Source organism: Balaenoptera borealis (genome assembly GCF_965194805.1).
Source record: "Balaenoptera borealis genome assembly, chromosome: 6".
Classification (NCBI taxonomy): Eukaryota; Metazoa; Chordata; class Mammalia; order Artiodactyla; family Balaenopteridae; genus Balaenoptera; species Balaenoptera borealis.
Window position 1 is genome coordinate 32,468,171 of NC_138863.1, and position 25,023 is coordinate 32,493,193.

A 25,023-nucleotide genomic window follows, 5' to 3' on the forward strand; every position below is an offset into this window, starting at 1 on the left:
GCTCACATGAGAAAGAAGCAGCGATCAATTTGCTGCTTAAATACTGTATTCAATCCCTTGTTTACTCAAATAACTTAGCCAATGCTAAGTTCTAATCAGACTCTATAAAATTGAGAATTACAAACCAGCTGAAGAAAACATTTTTTATTTGATTCAAACCCATTTTCCTATACAAAGTTAAATTTATTATGTACAAAATAAATGCATATTCTTAAAAACTGTTAGAATACAAATTTCCAAAGGACTAAAAAATGTGCAAATTTTTCAATTATTATCTTCATTCATGCTATACAGAAACAAATCAAACATTAGCTCATATACACTGAAAAATTTTAAAACAAAATTCAATGTAACAAAACAAAACATACATCTTATGTATTTAATTTTAAAAGGATGAGAAAGGGAAGAATGTATTGCACCAAATTAACAGTAGCTTCATTATAATGAGAATACTAATCAAAATTATTTACACATCTTTATTAAGTCTAAAACTTTCTCAACTTTAAAAACTTTTTTTTTGGCATACGAATATTCATTGAGTCACAGTTTGCACAGTCAATAATTAGATATAAATAAGGCTTAATATTCTTTTTCATGGTCAATTCCAGTAGAACAAATGACAAGGAACACTTTACGATAACTACATAACTTTTTGAATTCCTTAAATATTTAAGTAGCAGCACGATTTGCAAGTATTTTTTTTAAACAATTCCAAATTTTCATCTATCCTCCTCTGAATTGACTATGTGCATATGTGTGTGTGTGTGTGTGTGTGTGTGTGTGTGTGTGTGTGTGTGTGTATATGCATTCAAGTCACTGTCACATCTATAACACTGAAATGCTCCTATTTAATCTGGGTCCCAGAAAAACTGACATAAGAGACAAATCATATGTGTTCAATATTTTTCAGTCTTAATGAATTCACTTCTATAGCAGTGCATCTGATAGAAAATGACTGGCTAGATCTCTCATTATTTTTTGCTGATTTTTTTGCTCTAGGTCTATAAAAGCAAACAGCTGGGGGAAGGAAAGCCATACCCGTTAGGAATTCCTGAAGAGAACAGACCAGCCATATGGTTAAAGCTGACTATAAAATAAACAGTAGCCACAAAAAATTTTTGGTGATGGTATTTATGAATCGGAGAGAGCAGTAAAAAGCATAATAGGAAAAAAAGTCAAAAATATAAAAGATCTTTAACAGCAAGATGTACTGTAATATGCCATAATTTTGGAAGAAATGTAGAAACTATTATAATTAAATACTTCAAAAAATATCCAAGAAAACCAGTTAAAATCCCAAAGGAATAAAGTTATTCTCTTTAATCCCTATATAAGAAACTAAGTGGTTGAAATTTTTTCAGTTAAGTCTGACAACTGACGTCTCCTTACCAGAACTACTTTCTAAAGTGTTTATTGATTAATATAATTTTAGCATTCTGAAGAGCAAAATATGTTTATCATAGGTAAGTTTTTTCCTACAAAATGCAAAAGGAGTATTTGTTGAATTTGTAGGTTGAGCCCAATAAATCTTAAAACACATTGCTTAGATATTGTGGGGAAATGTTTCCAAGATAAGGAACAACAAAAATAGCATTTTTTTTTTTTTTTAAATATTTATTTATTTACTTATTTGGTTGCACCAGATCCTCGTTGTGGCATGCGAACTCTTAGTTGCAGCATGTGGGATCTAGTTCCCTGACCAGGGATCAAACTTGGGCCCCCTGCATTGGGAGCACAGAGTCTTAACCACTGGACCACCAGGGAAGTCCCAAAAATAGCATTTTAACAGTAACTATTTATTTAGTACACTGGCTACCAGAGAAACTCTAGTTTTATACACATTAAGTTGCAATATATTATTACAAAAATAAAAATTTAAAAGGTCCAATTGGAATAAGACTTCTTTTTTAAAAGTTTATATTTGAATCAATAAAATATAATTTTATTTTTCAATCCCACCTAAATCCTAACTTGTTTTCTTATTCTCAAATTACAATGCTATATTATAATAGTATTATAAATAGCTAATCAGTTTGTACACTCAAAAATAATTATAAATTTTAAATAATGAGACAGCCATCATATTATAAGTGAAAACACACACACACACAAACACCCAAAAGTCCACTAGCAGTCAACTTTGAAAATGAATGGGTAACTCTTTCAATGACAATATTGTGGTGTTATTATTATTATGGTAATATTTGCAAAGTAAGTTTCCAAGGAAACATATTAAAACTAAACCACAGAAAACAAATGTTGAATTAGTGACTTTCTACTTGTTCTTTTCCTCTGAATTTTCAGGTATAAGATTAAAGGCATGAAGACAAAAGTAAATACAACTTTATCTCTGTTCTTTTATTTTTCACTAAAGTCATTAGCTTCATAGGTCAAAATCCTACAATGTGTTTAGAAATCACCCACATGTGACAAATGTCAGTGAGATAATCTAAGAAGACGTATCTGATGAATTACTACAATGTATCAGAAAAGTACCTGATAAGACAGCCACTTTTACACAAGCTTCTTATACTGAAGAAAAGCATAACTCCTATAATCTAAGATGACCTTATATTTTTAATGTAGAAAATTTGAATCATTTCCAGTACAGGCCTAAATATCTTAAATGTTAATGCTTTATTTTTTTGTAATACTAAGACTTTCCATATGAAAAATTAAAGAGTATTTCCATACAGAGGCTATACCTACAAAAGTCCTCAGAAGTGCTTAGGGAATGTATCCAATGCTTTTAATTAGGAAAACTACTGATTACTAGCTTCAACGCTGTAAGAGATCTAAGTCTACGTTTTAAATCTAGCATTTTGTTACTCATGTTTTTTATTAATACTTTAAAATGTTACCTAACTCAGATATGCAAAATATTCACTGATAGGTACTAGGAACTAATACAAGCAAACACTTTTTTGGAGGCAAATTTTAGTTATAATTTTCAAATGTGAAAGGTCTGAAGAGAGTTTATGAGAAGAATAATGCAAACTGAAAGGGAAATTTGGTTGTTTCCACGGCATGCAAAACAAAGATAAGAAAGCTATTCCAAGCAAATTTTAGAAAAAATGTCTTCAAGGATAATGATTAAACCTATTTTCAAACAAGCCTGTGAATATTGGATCTGATTTATAAAAATGAATGGATATAATTTCTATAGCAGAAAATATTTTAAGATTTAATATAATAACCCTGAGACAATTTTTTATACCAAGAATATCAAGTAAAGAGATTCAGAGTATCCAGAGTCGTGCCTAAACTTCTGTATATTTATAAAACTTCACAGAGAAGTCTGATCTACAATCTCAGTTAAGAAACAATGGCCTTGAAAATGCTAGATTCAAATTAAAGAAGTAAAGTTGTGGCCAACATTTTAATAATATTGAAATGATGACTGATAACACTATATTGTTGCCTAATGTCATCAGAAAAAAACCAACAAGGACTCTGATATAGGAAAACTCTCTATAACAATGTTCTGGATGATCAAGTTTAAAGCAAATCAAATGTACGTATGATAAATGAATTAGGCAAAAAGAATACTGAGAACAGTATTTGTTTAAAGTGATAAAAATGTTTAAGGCTGGTCACTTACTAGGAAAGAACAGTTTTAGTTGATGAGAGAAACAGTAATTAGGACAAGCTATGAGTCTGCCTGATAAAGGAAAAGAACACATTAGATTTAGAGGAAAAAAAAAAATGTATTTCATTTCTTATATCAGTCAAAAACTATACCCTAAAGACAGGTTTAAGAACTTATTTATGGATTACATATTTAATGATGTATTTGAAGAGACCAACCTTCATATATACACACCCCCACAGGACATTACATATTATATAATATTATTTAATATTTATATAATATATATAGTCCATGCACTTGCATCTTTTCATTGGAAAGGTGATAAAGACAATGCTATTCACTTTATAAATATAAATATATAAAAGGAGCTAACCTCTTTAAATTCAATTAAAAGATTTCCATTAGTGATTTCTTTAGTAATAGCAATATAAAATATACTTAAAGGCAAAGGCCATGTGTCATGTGTCATCATTAAATAAAAATAGGGTATTAAGTTAACAATTTCCTCTGCTTACTCCTATTAAAGCAAAATACAAAAAATCTTCGGTAAAGATTTAACTTTCAAATCTAAATTCTAATTAATTATGAGGGCACACTTATTCCTTCAAAAGCATTAAACTGATTTTCAATACTAGTTCTTGAAGGATAATTTTTATATGCCTTACATACAGAAAAAAGGAAGCCTCACTGTCATTCCTTGTTAATGACAAATGAATACCTGGCATTTTCTCTCCTACAAAAGGATGTGACCTGAAAAAGCACTGTGACCTAAAGGAAACTAATAGAAACTGATTCATAGATGACATGAGCTTCACAGGCTTATAAGATTTTAAACAACTGGCCAAGCTTCATTCATGCCCTACTCTATTTTTTCTTCTCTCCTCCAATTTTATCTAAGTAATGACAGAATACTGATTGGGAAGAGTTGAAAAAAAAAATCTTATAAAGTTTCTTTATTCTCTAAATGAGTACCTCTATTGTATGTTTTAATACTTGACCTCACTTTCTAAAAAAAATCATCTCCTTATTAGTATAAATTGCTCCACATCATCAGAATGCTGACATTTTTATTTCCATTACGAGCGTCAAGAAACAAAAGCAGATGAAAAGTTCTTCAAAGACAACACACTTCATGTAACAGCTAAGTTGAGATATTATATTCATCATCTGAAATGTCCACCTGTTACTGCACTCTAATGATACTGTTCATTTCTCCCATTATACAATACAGAAATAATTTCTATGGGTAACATGTAAATACACCATAATCCCTCAAGGTATATCTTTACAGTGATTTTTATCTAGTGACTTTTAATCAGTGGTCTAAACTGTTTAAAAGAGGAATTATTCAGCCAATGCTACTACTATATTTGCTTATTTAATAAACTTTAAGTTCCATTCTTCTAGACTGTTGCTAATATTCTCAAAGATTTTCCTCAAAATTTTACATTTTTGGTTTTCACTTTTTGGAAAATATTATATAAGGGTTAATCCCACTGCTCTGAACATCTACTATTACTCTAGGTAGGGTATCTACTGTGAAAAAAGCTTTTTCATATTTGTGCTATAAAATGAATACTGCTTGTTTAGCTCCTCCATCTAAACAGTAGCAAAGTAAAATACCAAAAATTTAGGAATTTTCCCCTAATAATCTAAGTTAAACTTTTTTGTAACTTATAATCATCCAAAATAACTTCTAAAACCAATATTAAGTGACCTTAAAAATAAACATCCTTATACCAAAATCTCTAGATAAATAGGCAAAAGAAACATTTCCAAAGTTTTGATTTAGAAACAGTTTTTTAAAAATCAACATTTAAAATACCAAAACCCCATCATTTTCTTTCTCTTGACTTGAAACTTCCTAAAATATATAAGATAAAAAATGAAAATAGAATGAAAAAACTAACAGAAGAAATAAATCTTAATATATGACAGTTATCTCTATTGACTTGTTTTGAGACATTTTCACCACTAGTTACTGAAGTCCTCAAAAAGGAAACCTTCACATTTGCATACGTTCTACTTTACACTTGCTGCATCAGTTTATTTTCAGTGTGATTTACCTAAAACATAACGGTTTTTTACTGAATAAAACAGAGGATTTTAAATAACTGGATAGAAAATTCTTCTATAACTTTTTACAAGTCCTAATACAAGCCAATCAAATCTATCAAAAAGTTTCCCTAAACAAAATCCTTTACTTCTCATAAATTTTGTACTCACTCATACGATTATAAAGAAAAGGGTATTAGATACCGTGGGCAACAGGAGAGGATTGCAAAGGAAAAATTTCTCAAAGATTCAATTGAGAAGACAATTGGATATAAGGAAATTTATAATTTGTAGAAAAAAGAATATTATTATTTTTTAAAGATATTGTTGTAAAAAGTCTTTTTTTACCCCAATCGCAGACCCTTTTAATAAAGCCACCCAGCCATTCATTCCTGAAAAAAAAAAAAAAATCCAGCTAACATACAGAATTTCCACACAATTTTAAGGGATTCATAAATTCCCCCCAAACCTGTGGAATCTCGGATTAAGGACACTCGTTGTAGTTGTAAAAGCTTTCTAACTCAAAATATGACCTTATAAAAGTACAAAGTTTAACAATCTCTTTGAATTCCAAAATAAATCTATCAGCCTTTTAGTTTAAAAGCATAATGTAACATCTAGCTATGTATAATAAAATTAATTGTAATCCTGAAAGTTATACATAACATGAAATAGAAACGTGTATTTTAAAAAATTACTATATCCAAATGACTAGTTTAAGTTATGCATATCTTTTCGGTTCATTCATCAATCATATGAAATAAGTAAAAATGTAATATATTTGGGTATCATTGCCAACTCCAATAATTATTGGGGGAAAACACAGTGTTTAATAAAGAAAAAGCCAAGAAATTTCGTACTTTGCACATATAAATTGAGCTGCAGATGCTACTACCTAAAGGACCCAGCTGTCAAAATCATAATGAGCATTTTTCCTTAACTCTACTACTAATGAAATATATCCACAAAATGTGTTTCTAGTTTCTATTACTCCTATTCAACATTTATTATTTAAGGATAATAATACATTGCAATAAATTCTCATTAGTACTATGCTAAGTAGTAGTGGGATGAGCCAATGTACCAGTTTCAAAAGTCTTGTTTTCAACTTATCATGAAAACCTGTAATTTATACTGAGTTTTAAAAATCCAAGTATGCAACAGATGCTTTTAAAATATTACCTCCAATCAGAAGTTCCATAATAAAACTGATGTATTTAGGATGATTTATTCAGTAAATAGGAGAATGATTAACTAAAGAATGTATTAAAAGCCATATCTCTCAACTGTCCCATTATCGCTACTCTTTTATTAGAAATACCTCAACTTTTGCTGTTTAGAATAAGCAAATTGAATTTGACTTCTTTATTTTTAGAAGTTTATTTTTTAAAATGGATCTAATGATCTTTAGGAATAAACCACTAAATCTAATCAAATGTATTTTCTCAAATTCATCTTAGTGTAGACCAAGAATTAGTTAATACGATAGATTCAATGATGTTAACCAGAAATTTTTTTAGTGGATAATAATAATATAACCTACGACTTTATACATATAAGATACCAAATTTTGGTAATCCCTAAATGATTTTCAGGGATAACAGCCCTGAAACATTTAAGATAGTTGAGAGATGTGATATTAAAGTGATTTAATGTCACATTTAATCTGTCACAGATTGAAGTGACAAAGCAATAAATCAAATTTCAGTTATCCATGACAGAAGGCAGAAATAACAATCACTTGGAATCTTGAGTATTATATTCAGTCTCTCCAGCTGAAATCTGGCTGAGCCGCTTGTTAGATCCCCACAATTTTCGAGAAAGCTGACCTGAGCGCATCTGTTTAAAGTAATCCAGAAAAATGAAGAATAGATGTTATTAAGAAAGCAAAAAAAGAATAAATGAAATTGATATACAAGACAATGATTCTGTAGAATGTACAAGAAATAGGTTTGTGTTAGCAGAATCATTAACATTTTAATGATTCTTAATTAATAATAATTAAAGAAAGGCTTTTCTTCATTGATTGTCTTTTAGTTGAGAAAGATCTAATACCAACATACAAATTTTTAAATTAAATGTGCCACTTAGATCAAAATTACAAGACTCCCTTACTTTATATATTTACAAAACTACATTTCACTTCATTAAAATAATCTTCTCAAATTAAACTTAATCAGGCAACAAGACACATAGTTTGGGGGAATTTTCTCCTCTTATATTTGCAGTACTATTAATGACAATCACAATGATAAGAAGAAAGTAAAATAACATTTTGATGAAAAGAAAGTAACTTTTAAGTAGTTTGATCTAAGAATGTAAAAAAATCTTTAATAGAATGATAAGTAATTTAGAAAATAAGAACAGCATAAGCTCTTTGAAGGTAAGAATCACACTTTTCCACCATTAAATTTTTTATCACCTAGCACACTTCTCAGCATATAACAATTATTAATCAAAATTAATTGAATCAGTGGGTTAATGCCCCTCTAAAAGTGCTTATACTTCTACATAGGGCAACAAAACTCCACATGGGAAACATTTCTCAACCTAACCATATGATTTGTTGGAATTACCTTCCCAAGAGCAATCTACTTTTTAATGGTGCTTCATCTGCTTCCCTTTTTCAATGGTTACTTTTCTAGGGTCCATTTATTGGAGCGATAAAAGATAAGCCTCAGGCAAAGACACTTTGGCATGTTTGCTTTGCATTTTCATTTCCAGATGTATTTCCAAAACCATTATTTCCATTAATCTAGTTTCACTTTAACATCTGATTTATAAATATGGATTTTATACCGACAGTATAGTATGTAAAACTGATACATGATTTAAAAATATACATTAATCAAGATTTTGATCTTTTAGATAAAAATAGATGTTGAAATGGAACTCTTTTCATAACTATTGATCTATTTAATTTCTACACGTTCACATAAAGGTGTATTTAATAATTATGCAAAATTCTGAGTACTCAATTAGATTATTACTAAAGTAGATCCATAATTCAGCTGATGGAAAATGTATTTTACAAAGATATAAAATAGATAAAAAATACTTTTATTCAAAATCTATACACAATTCAAATTCTATGTGTTGTAGACTACATAAATCTTTCAATGAGGACCAAAAACTTATTTGGTAAGTATTACAAAACACTGATTTAGGCCTATGAAATGAAGCTACTTAGGTATTTTTTTTTCCAATCAATTTTTTTAAAAATGTGTGCACATAAGGTCATTTCATTTTTTTAAAATTCAGTAAAATTGTAAACTTAACAAATTACCTAAGTTGGAGGGCAGGCAAATTTAAAGGCACTTGAGTAAACCACAGAAAGTGAAACATACTCAAAGAGTAATGTCTAAGCAGAGTTCTCAAGTAATCATCACGTTAGCAGAGGACAGAAGGGAAATCTTTACTTGGGAAATATATTAATCAAGAAACTCTACTACTGAATGTAAAAACGCTTAAAATGTTTTAAATGTAAGTGAAATATCGAGATACAGACTTGCTGACGTTATTTGGGGAACCATTACACCTGAAACTAAATGTTGTTGCAATCACTTTAATTTCTTTTTTTTTAAGATTTTTTGATGTGGACCATTTTTTTAAAGTCTTTATTGAATTTGTCACAATACTGCTTCTGTTTTATCTTTTGTTTTTTGGCCAGGAGGCACATGGGATCTTAGTTCCCCAACCAGGGATCGAACCCACACCCCTGCACTGGAAGGCGAAGTCTTAACCACTGGACCACCAGGGATGTCCCAATCACTTTAATTTAATAAGACCTCTCTTGTTAAAATAATATCCTGAAAAAGAGTATAAGGACTAACAGAATCTTAAAATATTTATTAAAAAATAAGGTTCCTATGATCTGTAATAGATTTATTATAACCACTGATAGTATGTTATTCAGTAATGTCTTCTCTTGAAATAACCCCTACAGGGGTCATATTTTAGATTTCTCAGAAAAGACCAATGATACCAATAAAAATTTATAATGCTTAAATATGAGTCTATGTAACAAAATAAATTTTCTAGAAGAATCACTAGATTACTTGGGAGTATAGCCACTAAGTTTTCTTAGGAACAGTGTTAACATTTATATCTGAATATTCAGTAATTAATAAACCACTGGCAAATAAATTTATAGGAACTATAGGAAATTCATTGAGAATTAGCACATTTATATGGGGATATTTGTAGTTCCAAGTAAAAAAAAAAAATGATGCTTTTACAAAAGTACAACTGACATACAATCATGCTGAATATTTGTTGAAATTAAAGTAAGTATATAGTTTGGGGAATTCCCTGGCAGTCCAGTGGTTAGGACTCAGTGCTTTCACTGCCTGGGCCGGGGTTTGATCCCTGGTCGGGGAACTAAGATCCCGCAAGCTGCGCAGCATGGGCAAATTAACAAAATAATAATAATAAAGTAAGTAGTTTTGTTGTTTGAGTCTATATTTCATTTTTTATAAATATTTTTATGTATTAAAAATTCAAGTATGTGGTCTAAAATCTAGATTTGGAAAAACAGAATAAAAGAACTTTCTTCTTCATATAGAGCTATAAACTGTTAAATGCGTGATTTCAATAATATCATAATATAAACATCACTCTTGAATACTAGCTTTATCCCCTGTCATTTACTGTAGTTTGAAAAATCAAATTTGTTTTTCAATTTGTTTATCCATGATGGAGACTTCTGATTCAGCTGGAATAAAGAACCAAAGGAATCCCCAACAGTACGGGAAACTAAATTCTTGATGCTAGGTTTTACCTCAGCTGGTTTGCCAACACCCACGACAATCAATTTGCCATCTTCTAATCCTACAAGAATATGGCTATATTCTTTGGTTACATAAACACAGTGGATAGGCGATCGCATGGCTAATGGGTTGATGCTGAGATTCAAACTAGAGGAGAAATAAAAAACACACACATAATTACATGGATATACAATGGATTCACAGAATTTTATACCTGGAAGATAACTTAATGATCATCTAATTCTGCATTCTAATTTTACAGATGTGGGAACTTAGGTTCAGAAAACCTGAGTGACACAAAAGCCCACATTTATAGCATTACTTAAAATACTTAATAGATTTTTTTTTTTCTATTTCCAACATCTGTTTGCCTTCTAACCATATATATGTGCTCTCATGAAATGATTTTTACCTTGTTGATGAATGAGCGAAAGTTGGATAAAAAGGGCAAAAGCTCAAAAAGTGTGTGTTGGTGGGGGATAAGGTAAATAAAATTGGTATATCTGCTTTGTCTTAAAAGATGTAATATAAAATATAAAATATTTTAAAATATAATATGATATAAAAATATAACACCCCATTATGAAAAATGCTCACAGCTTTTATGATTAGAGAATGAAGAATCTTAGGATGTACATACTACGGTCTAGACTAACCTCCTAAAAGATTCCATTAATTTTTTTCTAATTTGGGATTCTACTAACAATACCCTAAGATTAGGGTTGTAATACAAAATGTTGGAAAGACGTTACTGAAATGTGGACTCAATGCTCTACCACATGAGAAAGAATGACAAAAATGAGAAGGAAAATACAAAAACAGGGAAGCGATGTTGGTACAGAAGTGATTCTGATATGAATGTAATAAGAGAACACTCTGGATCAGGAAATGATTCAGAAAAAAAGGGCTTTGGGAGGGGCCAAGATACTTTGAGTAGTATAAATATGTCACAATAAGTTTTTTAAAAGAGAAGAAAAGAAAAGAATGTATTTGGGCATTCAGGGAATAACAGTGCTTTGTGTATGTAAGTTGGTAAACATGAAGAATACCAAACTTAAAAACATATCCATTTTTCAAACATCTTTTCCTTCACTGGGTGAAATAACAAAAGACTCCTCACCGATTTTAAACACAGACATACAAAATCATGAACAGATATGCTAGCCTTAAAAATACTTTATTTTAGAACAATTAAAAAAATTTTTTTAAACCTAACTTTAGTTTCTAAAAATTCAAACTCTAATTGTACAAATTTCCAAATCCATAATCCAGGCTTGGCATTATGAAAAAAATTTTTTCTGGCTATTTAAAAAACATTGTTTTAATTGTGGTAAAATGTACACAACATAAAATTTTCTGCATTTTTAAAATGTACATCTATATTTCATTTACCAACCCAGAAATACTTCAGCTTCCCCAATTTTTTTCATAGTTGCCAAAAAAGACATGTTCATAATAAATGATAAACAAAAAGATTAGAAATCTTAGATTACAGATTTTACTCTCTCTGGGCTGAAAATACTACCATCTTTTCCTAAGTGATACTTTAATAATTCTTATTATTTACCTGTGGAGATCTCTTATGGACAGGAATCCTTGTAAGCTGCCTGTGACAATGTGCTCTCCAATTACACATATATCTGATACTTGTTCCTTCAGGACTTGAGACTGTAGATACTTGCCATTTACAGAAAACAAATGCAATGCATTCTTATCCTGCAAAGATTAGTTGAAGAAAATTTAATGATCTCAAATTAAAACTATGACTATCACAGAATGATGACTGGGTTTAAAATTTTGGAATAAACAAATGGTTATACTTAAAGAGAAAGTAGGTAGACAATATTGTTAAAGTGATTTCAATCAGATTGCTAAGTAAATTAATATTAAACAAGTACTCCTCTTCTTTAATAGAATTAAAAATCTCACCCCTCCAAAAGAATTAAAAATCTCATCCAACAAAACCCACATTCTTAAAACAAAACTAAAAAAGTTCTCTTAATTTTTTAAAAAGCTTTATCATCGAAAGGAAATAAATACGTAAAATTCACAGTTAGTTTATTTATACCCTGTCTTGTGCAAAAAGAATTTAATTCAGTTGTAATTTCCACCTAAGCTTATGAAGTCCCACATAATCAGAAATTATTTTTGAAGTCATATAGGCCTATAGAAAGCCCTAAAACAAAATCAAACATGAGGCTAATATTATGATAGGGAATGAACAAATTGAATGATGAAGGGAAAACATCCTTTTCAAAATATGGCGTTCTTTCCTTCTTCAGAATGCCTCCTCATATGTACACAATGTGGGAAGGAGAAGACAAGCTTATAGATAGTCTAGCCCTACTGCATGAAACTGTTATATACCTTGAGGGTGGTACTTTCTTCAATGCTGGAGTAGATGACAATATGTCCTTCCCAAGATATAGCCAAATTGGGAATGGTCAGGAGCAGAGAACTCTCACAAGGTGGTCGTAAAGTCCGCATATACTGACCTTTCTGAATGGTATGTATAATCACAGTGCCATCCTACACACAGAAAATATTAGAAAATGAGAAAAGAAAAGAAGAACAAAAAAAAGAAAAGAAACTGAGCAAGAGAAAGAAATATGGCAAAGGAACTAAGAAAAATGATTATTCTACCAAGGACACATGTACCTTAGGAAAAATTCCAATCTTGAAATTTCAAGTCTTAACTACTAAGACCAGTAAAATCCCCAAATAGAATCTAGTCTCTTTTTTTTCTGTATTTTTCTACTTTTTCAAAGTTCAAGACAAACACAGTATACAATTTCTATGCTTTTACCAATTCTTCTAGAAAAAAATTAAATATAAATATTGCCTCTGAATTTATATAAAGAAATCAGTATTTTTAAAGGTGAAATCTTACCCTTGATCCTGACACTGCCATGTCTAGCTCAGTGCTGATGCCAACACTCAATACCTCATCAGTGTGTCCGTACAGAATCTGAAATGGTTTAGATGCTAGGCCCACAGGAACACCTCCCTAATATAAAAACAGAAAAGCAAAGGTAATTTTCTTGTACGCTATTTTCTTTAAAAAGGTTTACACTGTAATTTAAATTGTCTAATCACAAACTGACATTGCAACTAGTTCTTAACACTAAGTCTATTCATACAAGTACTCATTCTTGGGTTTCTCCTTGGATTCTCAAATTATTCTCAATCTTTTCAAGCTCAAAAACTTAATCTGAAGAGTTTCAAAGTTGATTGCTTTGGATTAGTTTTAACAGGTATATTATTTGCCCTTTTCATCTACAGAATTATTCTTCCTTTACTTCAAAGAAACTTCTTCTATTACATCTCTGAATACTTTCTCTTTTTCATTTATTGGAATCCTTATTTCAAGGACATCAATTATCTTTATGCTGACATGTCTTTGATTTCTATAGCTATCATTCTTCTTCTAATTGCTTTAATCCTTTTGTTTTTTCATTTCTATTCACTTTGATTACTTTAAATCTTTCTTCCATGCTAATAATTTGATTTTCAGTCACATCAAATTTGTTCCTTGATGCTTCTGCATTGGGTTTATTTATAATTGTAATGGTATTGGTTTTAGTCTCAGCTTGATTCTTCTGCAATCTCCCTTTTCATCTTATTATGCTAGTTTATAATTTCATCTTCGAGGTCCTATTTTATTGAATTGATATTCTTATTATGTTCTTCTAATAGCACAATTTATTGCAGGGAATCTCTCTGCACTTGAGTTGTTTTCTTCATCTGTTTTTAGTGTGCTTTGTTTGATACAGTACTTTCTATGATATATAATGATAGAATGTTTGAGTAGTTTCCATGGTATTTGGTTTATGATTATCATAGATAAATGCCCAGACCTTCTATGAGCATTATACAATGTAAATGAATTCTCCCTGACACTCTATTACTTGGGTCACATTTGTCTTCCTCTAAGAGTATCAGTCTGAGTGCTTAGTCCATTCTATCTAATTTTTAAATAGTAAGTAATTCCTATATTATTTAATCAATTCAAGTTACAGAGGAAGATGAACTCTTCTCAAATTCATTTTATAAAGGTTGCATATCTTAATACTAAACATGCAAAGACAAAATAAAAACAGATTTATTTCACTTATAAGTAAAGAAATAACTAAAGTACTAGCAAATAAAATCCCGCAGTAAAATATAACTATACCTCATGAATTATATGGGTTTATTATAGAAATTCAAGGATGGTTCAAACCAAGGACACTTCTCAACATAATACATTACATTAAGAAAAAGTAAAAGTATAAATTAAGAAAGGAAGAGAAACTGGGAAAAATAGCTGTAAAGAACATTATTAGGACTATTGACAAAATTAGAACCTGGACTGTGGATTAGATAATGGTATTGTATAAATGTTAAGTATTTCAGTTTTGATAACTGCACTGTGGCTATGTATAAGAATGCCTTTGTTCTTAGAAAATACATACTGAAGTGTTTAGGGGTAAAGGAACATAGAGTCTCCAACTTTTAAAATATTCAGAAAAAAAAAGATACTGAGAAAAAGATTGGGAGAGAATGCTAAGACAAACGGCAAAAATGTGCTACCTTTGTATCTTCTCTGTAAATTGAAATTTTATTAAAACTAAAAGCCTACCAAAAAAAAAAAAAAAAAAAAAAAAAAAAAAAAAAAAAAGGGGCTTCCCTGATGGCGCAGTGGTTTAGAATCTGCCTGCTAATGCAAGGGACACGGGTTCGAGCCCTGGTCTGGGAAGATCCCACATGCCACGGAGCAACTAGGCCCATGAGCCACAACTACTGAGCCTGCGCGTCTGGAGCCTGTGCTCCACAACAAGAGAGGCCGCAATAGGGAAGAGGCCCGCGCACCGCGATGAAGAGTGGCCCCCACTTGCCGCAACTAGAGGAAGCCCTCGCACAGAAATGAAGACCCAACACAGCCAAAAATAAATATAATAAATAAATAAAAGATTACTATAAAAAAAAAAAAAAGGAAGGAAGACAACTACTGAAATAAAATAAATTTAAAAAAATCTAGTGAAACCTAACAGCAAACAGTATACTAAATGGCACAATAGTGAAGGTATTTTCATCAAAATCAGACATAAGACACAGAGGCTCACTATAATTTTCTTGCTTTATTATATTTGCTAATAATGTAATAGGGTAAGAAAATGAAATAATGAGTATATTGGAAAAGATAAAGAAAATCACTATTATTTTCAGATCGCATTAATGTATATCTACCTTGTTTTCGGAAAATCCAACAAATACTAATAATTATGAGAGCTAGATAAGAGGATTTGGTAAATTGATTAGATATAAGATAACTATAGAAATCAGTAGCTTTTTTTTTTTACTAGCAATAGTCAGTTACAAATAAAAATGATTTAAAAATCCCACTGAAACAGCCATAAAAATAGGATAATTAAAAGTAAATATAACAAAGTACAGGATCTAAATGGAAAAAAATTATTAAAAAATATTATCAAAGGACATTGAAAAAAGACCTGAAACAAATATGGAAAGACATTTCCTATTTTTGGATAGGAATAACTATAAACATGTCAATCCATACCAAATAAATATATAAATTAAATATGATTTCATTAAGACTAAAATGAAGTTTTCTGAGGAGGATATAGTTTAAATATTTTTAAAGTTCATACAGGGCTCTCCTGGTGGCACAGTGGTTGAGAATCTGCCTGCCAATGCAGGGGACACGGGTTCGAGCCCTGGTATGGGAAGATCCCACATGCCGCGGAGCTACTAGGCCCGTGAGCCACAATTACTGAGCCTGCGCGTCTGGAGCCTGTGCTCCGCAACAAGAGAAGCCGTGATAATGAGAGGCCCACGCACCGCGATGAAGAGTGGCCCCCACTTGCCGCAACTAGAGAAAGCCCTCGCACAGAAACGAAGACCCAACACAGCCATAAATAAAATTTTAAAAAAAACCAAAAACGTAATAAAGTTCATACAGAAGAATAAATATTCATATAAGAATAGCTGTGGTTAATAAAGGAAACACAGTGAGAGGGGATTTGCCTCACCAAATATTAAACTACTAAAGTAAAAACATTTTGGTGTTGACACAGAAATAGATAAATGTAAAAGAATGGGCAATACAGAAAAAGATCCAATTTAGTGGGTAATTGTTTATGCTGGCATAAATGACTTTCTACATAATTATATATCTAATATTAAATATTCTGTATTACAAAATATAGAAATGGATTAAAGATTGAAATTTTAAAAAATAAAACAAGAAAAGTGTTACAAGAACTATTTTAGATAATATTTTTATAAACTTGCAGTGAGAAAAAGCCTGTTTACTTTTCTAAGCAAGGTAGAAAATCCAGAAGCCATAAAGAAAAAAGACACTTCCTTGCACCAACATTATCATGAGAGTACACAATAAGGTTGATGAAAATTCTAAATCTATAATTTCTAGTAGTTCCACCTGAAAGGAAAATAGGAATATTATTATGTTAACAAAGATAAGAAAAATAATTGTTTTCCTAGAAGAAGTTAATAAGGAGCTATCTTTGGAAGGTACTATGAGATAAGGTCATGAATCAGACAATAAACCTAGGGAAAAAAGTGGTGATTAAGACAGAACAGAATGAGGGGTAAAAGGAGGCAAAGGAACTCAAATAATCATTCAATGTAAGAGAAACATTCACTATTCTATTAGAACATCTCAATAGTATTCCCAGGGTGAATCTCTGATCTAACCCAAGAGTATTTAAATGTGTGACTACCTGTTGCGTTATCTGCCATACCATACATGTAGTATCTCTGGAACCAGAAATCAAATGTATTCCACAGTAATCTGTAGCTAAACAAGTCACAATATCTGTAAGAAAAAGGAATGTAAAAAAATGAAATGGCATAGTTTGGCTGGAACAGAATCATAAGGGCAATTTTAGGTCATGTTCAGACTATTACTAAATTAGTTGTTCTAGCAGGGAGAAATGTAGGAATGGCATTGGAAAAGCACTGGGAAAGGCTGACATAAAAAAGGAGCAGCACTAAAATCACGTAGGAGAGCTTTCTTTGAGGCCACCCTTCTTTGACGGTGAAGAGTAGACATGAGGCAAGGGAATGCCTGTCAAAAATCTTGGCAGGAGATTAGGTAGCTTTTAAATGGATCCCCACTTAATTTTGATATGCTTCTCTGCTCCCTTACTCTCTCATCCCCATTCACCTTCTATTCCCCTTGGAACTGCAATCCTACAGAATATGTGTCCGTAGCCAAAATAGTACGTATCACATTGTAAATTCACAGTATGAAATACATTTTTCCTAAACTAAAAACCTGAGCTAAGTGACACCTTGGGAGTCACTGGCGCAGAATTAGTAACAGGCTCCATTCTCCTTCCCTAATGGGTTTATTAGGAAAAAAATCTACTCAGTGTTTTATTCTTACATTGAGAAGACTGAGACACTAAGAACACCAGGTTAGGGACTTCCCTGGTGGTCCAGTGGTTAAGAATCTGCCTTCCAATGTTGGGGACGTGGGTTCGATCCCTGGTCGGGGAACTAGGATACCACATGCCGCGGGGCAACTAAGCCCATGCACAGCAACTAGAGAGCCCACACGCTCTGGAGCCTGCATGCCACAACTAGAGAGAAGCCTGTACGCCACAACTAGAGAGAAGCCTGTGCACCACAATGAAGAGTCTGCGCGCTGCAACGAAAGATCCCATGTGCTGCAACTAAGACCCAACACAGCCCAAAATAAATAGATAGATAGATAGATAGATAGATAAAGGTTAAAAAAAAAAAAGGAAGCACCTGGTTAAACTATATTCAACAATTTTACCTCTCATGCTTTCCTACTAAATAAGTAATAGGACAGTTGATTTCTTATTCAACTATGACATTTTTTTTTAACCATTTTTTCATAAAATTCTTATTTTGGCAACCAATTTTTTCAAAGACTTAGCCTAGCATCTTTCAGATACTATGAAGCTGTATTTAATTTATATGGTGCTTAGTATAACCAAAATACATTAGATACTCTTAAAGAGAGAATATAATATTCATAACACAACTCTATCAAAAAGTTCACTTAGCTTCAAAGGTAAAATTTATGCTTTTTATAAGGAGTATGTACTACTATTATGGTTAGGAAAAAAACAGAAAAAATTTTTTACGGGGAAAAAAAGTTAATGCTTACCCATATGTCTGATATTGTGTGAAACAATTTTGCCTTTTGTAAGTGACATCACTTGAATGCTATTATCCCAGTGTCCAGCACTAAAAAGCAACTTCGCATCATGTGATACTATAAATAGCTTAGAAGTGATCTCCAGCCCTGGAGCAAAAGGTCCATTCATACTACGCTGAGTTCTGTAAACACAATTAAATATTAGACTCTTCTTTAAAAGATCACTTAGACCGATATCAACTATTTTTTTAATCTCTCCAAAAAGAAATAAAAAGTAAGTCTTTTCAACTGTTCATTTTGAAATGTCTATTAATAAGTGCTAAATACATTCATAAACTACATTAATCTTATATTATTCATTAAACAAAAATACATATAACAAAATAGTCTCAAGGGTTAAGTGTAAAGAAGTTGAGATTGGTGAAGGTGTGGAAAAGATTTAAATCTTGACTTTCAAAGCCAATTTAGTAAGACTGTCAATTCTGTAAACAGCCTCAAAGTAGACAAGATAAGGGTATGCCAGGATCAGGAAAGCTGGAAGTTGGAAAGTTTAATCTATTTGCTTTTCCTAGCAATAAGGTACTAGCTGTACCTGTTTTGCTTTAAATGTTCACTTACTTACTTTGGATTTGTCACAGTTTGATCCCTGATGAATGTAAAGTAATTAGAAATGTTTCTGTCATAAGGCAGCCATCCATGGGTTCCAATAACGTAATTCATGCTTACTGTTATCTGGAAAAGAAACACATGAAGACAAACATTAAATGAAAAATTAAAGAAAGTGACATAGAATAACCAAATGCTCACATGATGTTAGCATTTGTCACTTAGGGAATAGTGTGGGATTGTGTACTTAAAACATGAGACTCATTAAGAAAGTCTTAAAATAATTCAAATGGTTAAAAAGCTCATTGTTATCCTTCTGCAAGAAAAGCTGCCCCAATATATCTTTCTTTAGGATAAGATTATTTTCCTCAAAATTTCTCAAAGTTTACTAGCATCTATTAGTTGGCAGTCAGAAGAAATTAAGGATCAAGTCTTACCATAAAAATAAGATACGTATCATCTAGAACATAAATCATAAGTAGATCTTATGAAGAATTATTAAGAAGGTCTCCCTTTATTAGGGACAGTAATAGTGAATATTTGCATTAAAAAATGGAAAGCTTTATTCTTCCCTGATAAAAGTAACAGACTACCAAAAAAAAATTCAGATAACTTAAAAATATACAGGTATTAAAACTGAAAAATCACAAGAATTCTGCCTCTCAAAAGTACTTCTATTTTTATATATCTTTCTAGATGTTTTTTCTAAGCAAACACAGAATATGGATAATTAGAAAAATAGGTTTAACTCTGGAATCTCTACTATTCACTGTGCTATGCTCAATTTTTATCATTTCTAAGTGACAGAATTAGAATAAGACAGACCTAGGTTTGGTCCATTTGCCAGGGTCCCTTGCTTGCTAGCTCTGTGACTTTGAGCAAGTTACTTCTGAGTTTTAATTCCTCATCTGTTGAAGGGAAATAATAATTGTGCCTATCTCACAGGATTGTTAGGTGGATTAAATGACGAAATTCATGTACTCACTAATATGTCCTGCATGTGGACGGAGCTTTATCAATTCTGTATTATATCTCATTTTCATTATTCTCACTGCTTATGATAAATTTTAACATCTAGTAAGAGGTTACATCACAATTTTCTCGTACAAAATTTCCTGGTATTTTCACATAGTTATTATTCCAAATAAATTTTAGAATTACAGAACTAGGACTTCCCTGGTGGCGCAGTCGTTAAGAATCCGCCTGCCAACGAAGGGGACACGGGTTCGAGCCCTGGTCCAGGAAGATCCCACATGCCGCGGAGCAACTAAGCCCGTGCATCACAACTACTGAGCCCACGTGCCACAACTACTGAAGCCTGCGCACACAGAGCCCATGCTCCGCAACAAGAGAAGCCACCGCGATGAGAAGCCTGCGCACCGCAACGAAGAGTAGCCCCTGCTCACCGCAACTAGAGAAAGCCCGCGCACAGCAATCAAGACCCAATGCAGCCATAAATAAATAAATTTATTTAAAAAAAAAAAGAATTACAGAACTACTTAAAAGCTCTGTAAATAAAAGATACATTTTTATACTTGGTCAAATTAATTCTATTAATTCTATTTAAAAATTTTCTCTCTTTTTTTTCTTTGGCCGTGCTGTGTAGCATGTGGGATCTTCGTTCCCCCACCAGGCTACCAGGGATCGAACTCAGGCCCCCTGCAGTGGAAGTGTGGAGCCCTAACCACTGGACCTCCAGGGAATTCCCTTACCTATGCTTTTAAAAAAGACTTTAAAAAAATTTTTATTTTCTCAATTTTTTTCATAAGTTGTAATGGATATAGACATGGCAGTGTGAAAAGGTATAAATCAACTTACCAGTAACTCAGGACTGCCTTGTGAAATAAAAGAACGAGACTGATTTTTGGGGACAATGGCCTTTATTAGTGGAATACCATCACTAATTCCCTATAAAATAAAGGACAGAGGTTTAGTGGCTGGTTCTACTATCTTTATTAGGTACAATTATTGAAAACTTCTATTTCTTTAAAGATAAACCCTGTGATATAGCCTTTTACTCTATCAAAACATATCATCACTTAATTTAAAATATAGGAAAGGAATTATATAGCATGTTTGAATGGCAGACTTGAAAGTTCTGAAACCCATCACCTCTTGTATTCCACTATGCTGCTGTTAAACAAGGATGTAGATTTCAAGGAGTGTCAACCATTTAAAACAGCCAGTGATTTAAAACCTTTCCTTTTCCCATGCCGTACTGACATGAATATAAAGTAGAAAATACAGACCATATAAGAAAACATTTCTCAAATAAGTGAAATGGGAAAACTAGTTATATTTTATGGAATTTTCCTTTTGGGTTTAACTTTCAAAAAATAGATCTATTCCATTACCTGAGGCCCTTCCTGAAAGCTACAACAAAGGACCAGAAAATAAAGACAGTCCTCAGAAAACATCCACCATTATCTTATTACAGTGTGAAAGAGAAAAACGATTTGAAATAAGTTTTTTGATGTGACAATAGTTCATAAATTATACCTAACATTTATTAGATAAATTATAACCTAACATTAGTGGGTACATACGACATGCCAAGTGCTTTTCTAATAGCTTTATATGAACTAAATAATGATGTATAACCACATGAAGTTAATGCATATCTTTTCTCTTCATACTGTGAATTAATCAAGAGAAGACAACTGACATTTAAACAAGCATAAATGGAAATAGTATCTGAAGAAATCCATTTAATAAGCCCCTTGCTTTCACTGCTACGTCAATTTTCTTCACCATTTTAATACCTAGGAATCCGAGAACTAAAAAAGGCCTTCTCTTTTCATATGAATGAGTGGGAAACACCTTCTTGTATGATGATGAAAAGGGATTAACAATTATTGGTACCCAAGGATATCTATTGTGTTCTTTATCCTGCTCCAGACACTGGCCCTGAGGAAAGCTACCCTGTGACTTGGGGTGGGTGCAGAGAGGGGCAAATGCCACTGCATCTGCAGACAGAACTCAGAATGTATTGTACTATAAAAAACAATGCCACAAATGATTAGACATGATGAAAATACTTTTATCAGCATTACATAATAAATATCTTATTACATGTCCATCAGTTTAGGGGTCAAATAGGGTTTTGTGGGTTGCCCTATGTGTAGCAAAAAGTTAACATAGCAGGACTGAGACTGCTCTCCTTAGAAAGGCTGCTTGCAAGGTTGGCCATTGGCTGGCATCAGGGAACTTGGCAGGCAAAGACTTCCTTACACTGATATAAAACTTGTCTTCAATAATACATGTGGCTCACTATGCCTAGACTATTTGTGCAAACAATCGTCTGAATACAGGCTTTTCTTTTGGGAGTCTAGAATTTTGGAATGTGCTAGGCAGAGCTGAGTCTCTAATGAGCTTCCCTGGGAGACAAAATCATGTTGTCACATTTCATTACTGGAAGAATTAAGCACCTTCAAATGATATGTAGGTACAAAGTTCAAAATATTTACGATCTGGCCCTTTAAGAAAACATTTACCACCCATTTGCTGTATGGCATGAGAGTTATTCCTTGTTCTATGCACATCTCCAATCTATTCTCAGTAACTTTTTATCATTTTGTATTCTTCCAAAAGAGTTAATATTATCTGTCCTAACCAAACGTATAGGTATTAATGCATTTCATATTCACATTCTGAACTATTCAAAGAACAGCTGACCCTTGAACAACACGGGGGTTTGGGACACCAACCCTCCATGCATTATTATATAATTTATAGTCAGCCCTCTGTATCTGCGTTTCCTCCTTATCTGCAGTTCTGCACCCACAAATTCAACCAATCCCAGATTATGTAGTACTGTAGTATTTACTATTGAAAAAAAATCCATGTATAAGTGGACCCACACTGTTTAAACCTGTGTTGTTCAAGAATCAACTGTAATTCAATATGTATATTTAAACATGTGAATTTGAAGGTATTCTTTCAAGAACAGCATTAACTATCTATCTTGCTCCACCTGACTATTCCTTCTGACATCATCAATTAATAATCTGACTCATGGGCCAAATTTTATATAAGAGTAGACATTGTAATTAAAAGTTATTTTAGACTTCCTCTACATATCATCTCAACTGACACAAAAAGCAATTTAAATCAAATTATTCTTCCTCTTTATGTTTCCTTCAGGAGAACGTGAAGCTGGAAGAAAGAAAGCCAAAACAAACATTACAATAGCAAACAAAAGCTTTCAACAAGGTTGTTTTAAAAAAATCTAAGAACATATTACTGAAGTATTATTTACTATTTTGGATTAAGTATTAAAATCCACCCTCTCCATTAAAGAACAAAAGGAACAATGAAGTTTACAGAATTCACAGAGAAAATCCTTTGATATTATCAAGTTGGATATTACCTCTATAAAAAATGACTTGAGTTCAGGGAGGTGTTGAAATAAGTTAAAGGTTGAAGTGTCTGTTTTGGTTTGCTTCTGCACTGCTTCCTCTGCTGATAATCTAGAAGGGTGTGGTTCCTTCAAAAAAAAAATTAAGAAAAAAATAATTCCATAATTACATTAAAACATCTCTCACTATATTCCTTCATACATACCGGACTCTAGCTATGATGGATTACATATCATGTACTATTGACAACTCCTGGCTTTTGCTCAATTTCCTTGGCAGAGTTCAGGCCCTCTTCATTCCTAGAGAAACCCTACTTCTACTTTAAAGTTTTTCGTACTGATCTCTCTCTTGAATTTCTAAGTCAGAATTAACTATTCTATTATTTTTCTCAGCACACTACATTATTTAGTATTTTATTTAGTACTTATTTCTTTCTTTTTTGGATTACATATAGTTGGTTATGGTCTTTCCCAACTAGACAATAGGTACCTTAAAGTCAGAAAATAAGTCATATTCATTTTTGGATTTTCAACACATAGAAAAGTATCATAAATATGGTACATGCTTATGTATATGTTTGGTCAAATTAAATACATTATTCAAAAGTCAAAATTTATAATACGGGTGAATCTTTAATTCCTGAAATAAGATTTGAATGTCAATATTCTCAGAATCAAATTATAGATATTACTGCATTGCTTTTCAAATAAGTTATTATTATTCCTTACTTTTAATGTCAGAAACAAAAGATATTATCACCTTTTTAAATGAGAAGAAAATTACAAGTCAAATTAATATTCCAATGCCACAGTTAAAATTCAGAATAGAAATCCAGCTAAAGAGGATTCTAACTCCATTGCAAAATATTAGATTATAGGAAACAGATTTGACAGCTCTAATTCAATATTTACCTCTGAATTATCCATGTGAATATTATTCACTTTATTTGAAATCAAAAGCTGATTTTTATGTCATTTTTTTATCATAAAAACTAATTAGCACTGCCCTTGTAAAAAAAAAAGTAAAGCTGCTGCAAAAATATTATAGAATCTATTTCAAAGTCCAATGAAGTGTTCTGTTTTATTCTGTTACTTTTGCCTTCTGACTATCAGCAGGTAAGGAATAAAGATTAATTTCAAATATGAATATTCTGCAAAAATCAATGTTGGAGGATTCAAACAAACTGTTGCTAAGGAATAGTAACAATTATAAATCTTGGTCTGATAACTGAATTAACAGAAGTTCATCTATAAGCCAGAGTTTAGATATACTGTCGCTGTTATAGCTGTGGAGATTTCAATTCAACAAATACTTACTGCCCACAAACTATATGCAAGAAAGATACAAAAATGATTTTTAAAAAGTTGCCATCTTTAACATATTATAATATAGTGAGGTAAATGGATAAATGTACAACTAACTAAGGTGGAAAGTGTCATAATTAGGATATAAATAACAGCCCATAAGAATGGAAAAATGATCTACAAG

General features: G+C 31.7%; 1 protein-coding gene across 2 annotated transcripts in view; it reads right to left on the reverse strand.

The window, feature by feature from the left end:
* Positions 1-1,775: 1,775 nt before the first annotated feature.
* Positions 1,776-25,023, reverse strand: part of NBEAL1 (neurobeachin like 1) — a 165,629-nt gene continuing 142,381 nt past the window's right edge. For both annotated transcript variants that reach the window (XM_082397018.1, XM_082397017.1), the window contains 10 exons: positions 23,547-23,663; positions 20,996-21,085; positions 19,194-19,303; positions 18,581-18,753; positions 17,160-17,254; positions 13,307-13,423; positions 12,784-12,945; positions 11,984-12,132; positions 10,428-10,563; positions 1,776-7,486 (listed from right to left, as the gene is read on the reverse strand). In XM_082397018.1, the coding sequence (XP_082253144.1) occupies positions 7,385-7,486; positions 10,428-10,563; positions 11,984-12,132; positions 12,784-12,945; positions 13,307-13,423; positions 17,160-17,254; positions 18,581-18,753; positions 19,194-19,303; positions 20,996-21,085; positions 23,547-23,663 (1,251 nt within the window). In that variant the 3' untranslated portion in view covers positions 1,776-7,384. The remainder of the gene's footprint in view (positions 7,487-10,427; positions 10,564-11,983; positions 12,133-12,783; positions 12,946-13,306; positions 13,424-17,159; positions 17,255-18,580; positions 18,754-19,193; positions 19,304-20,995; positions 21,086-23,546; positions 23,664-25,023) is intronic.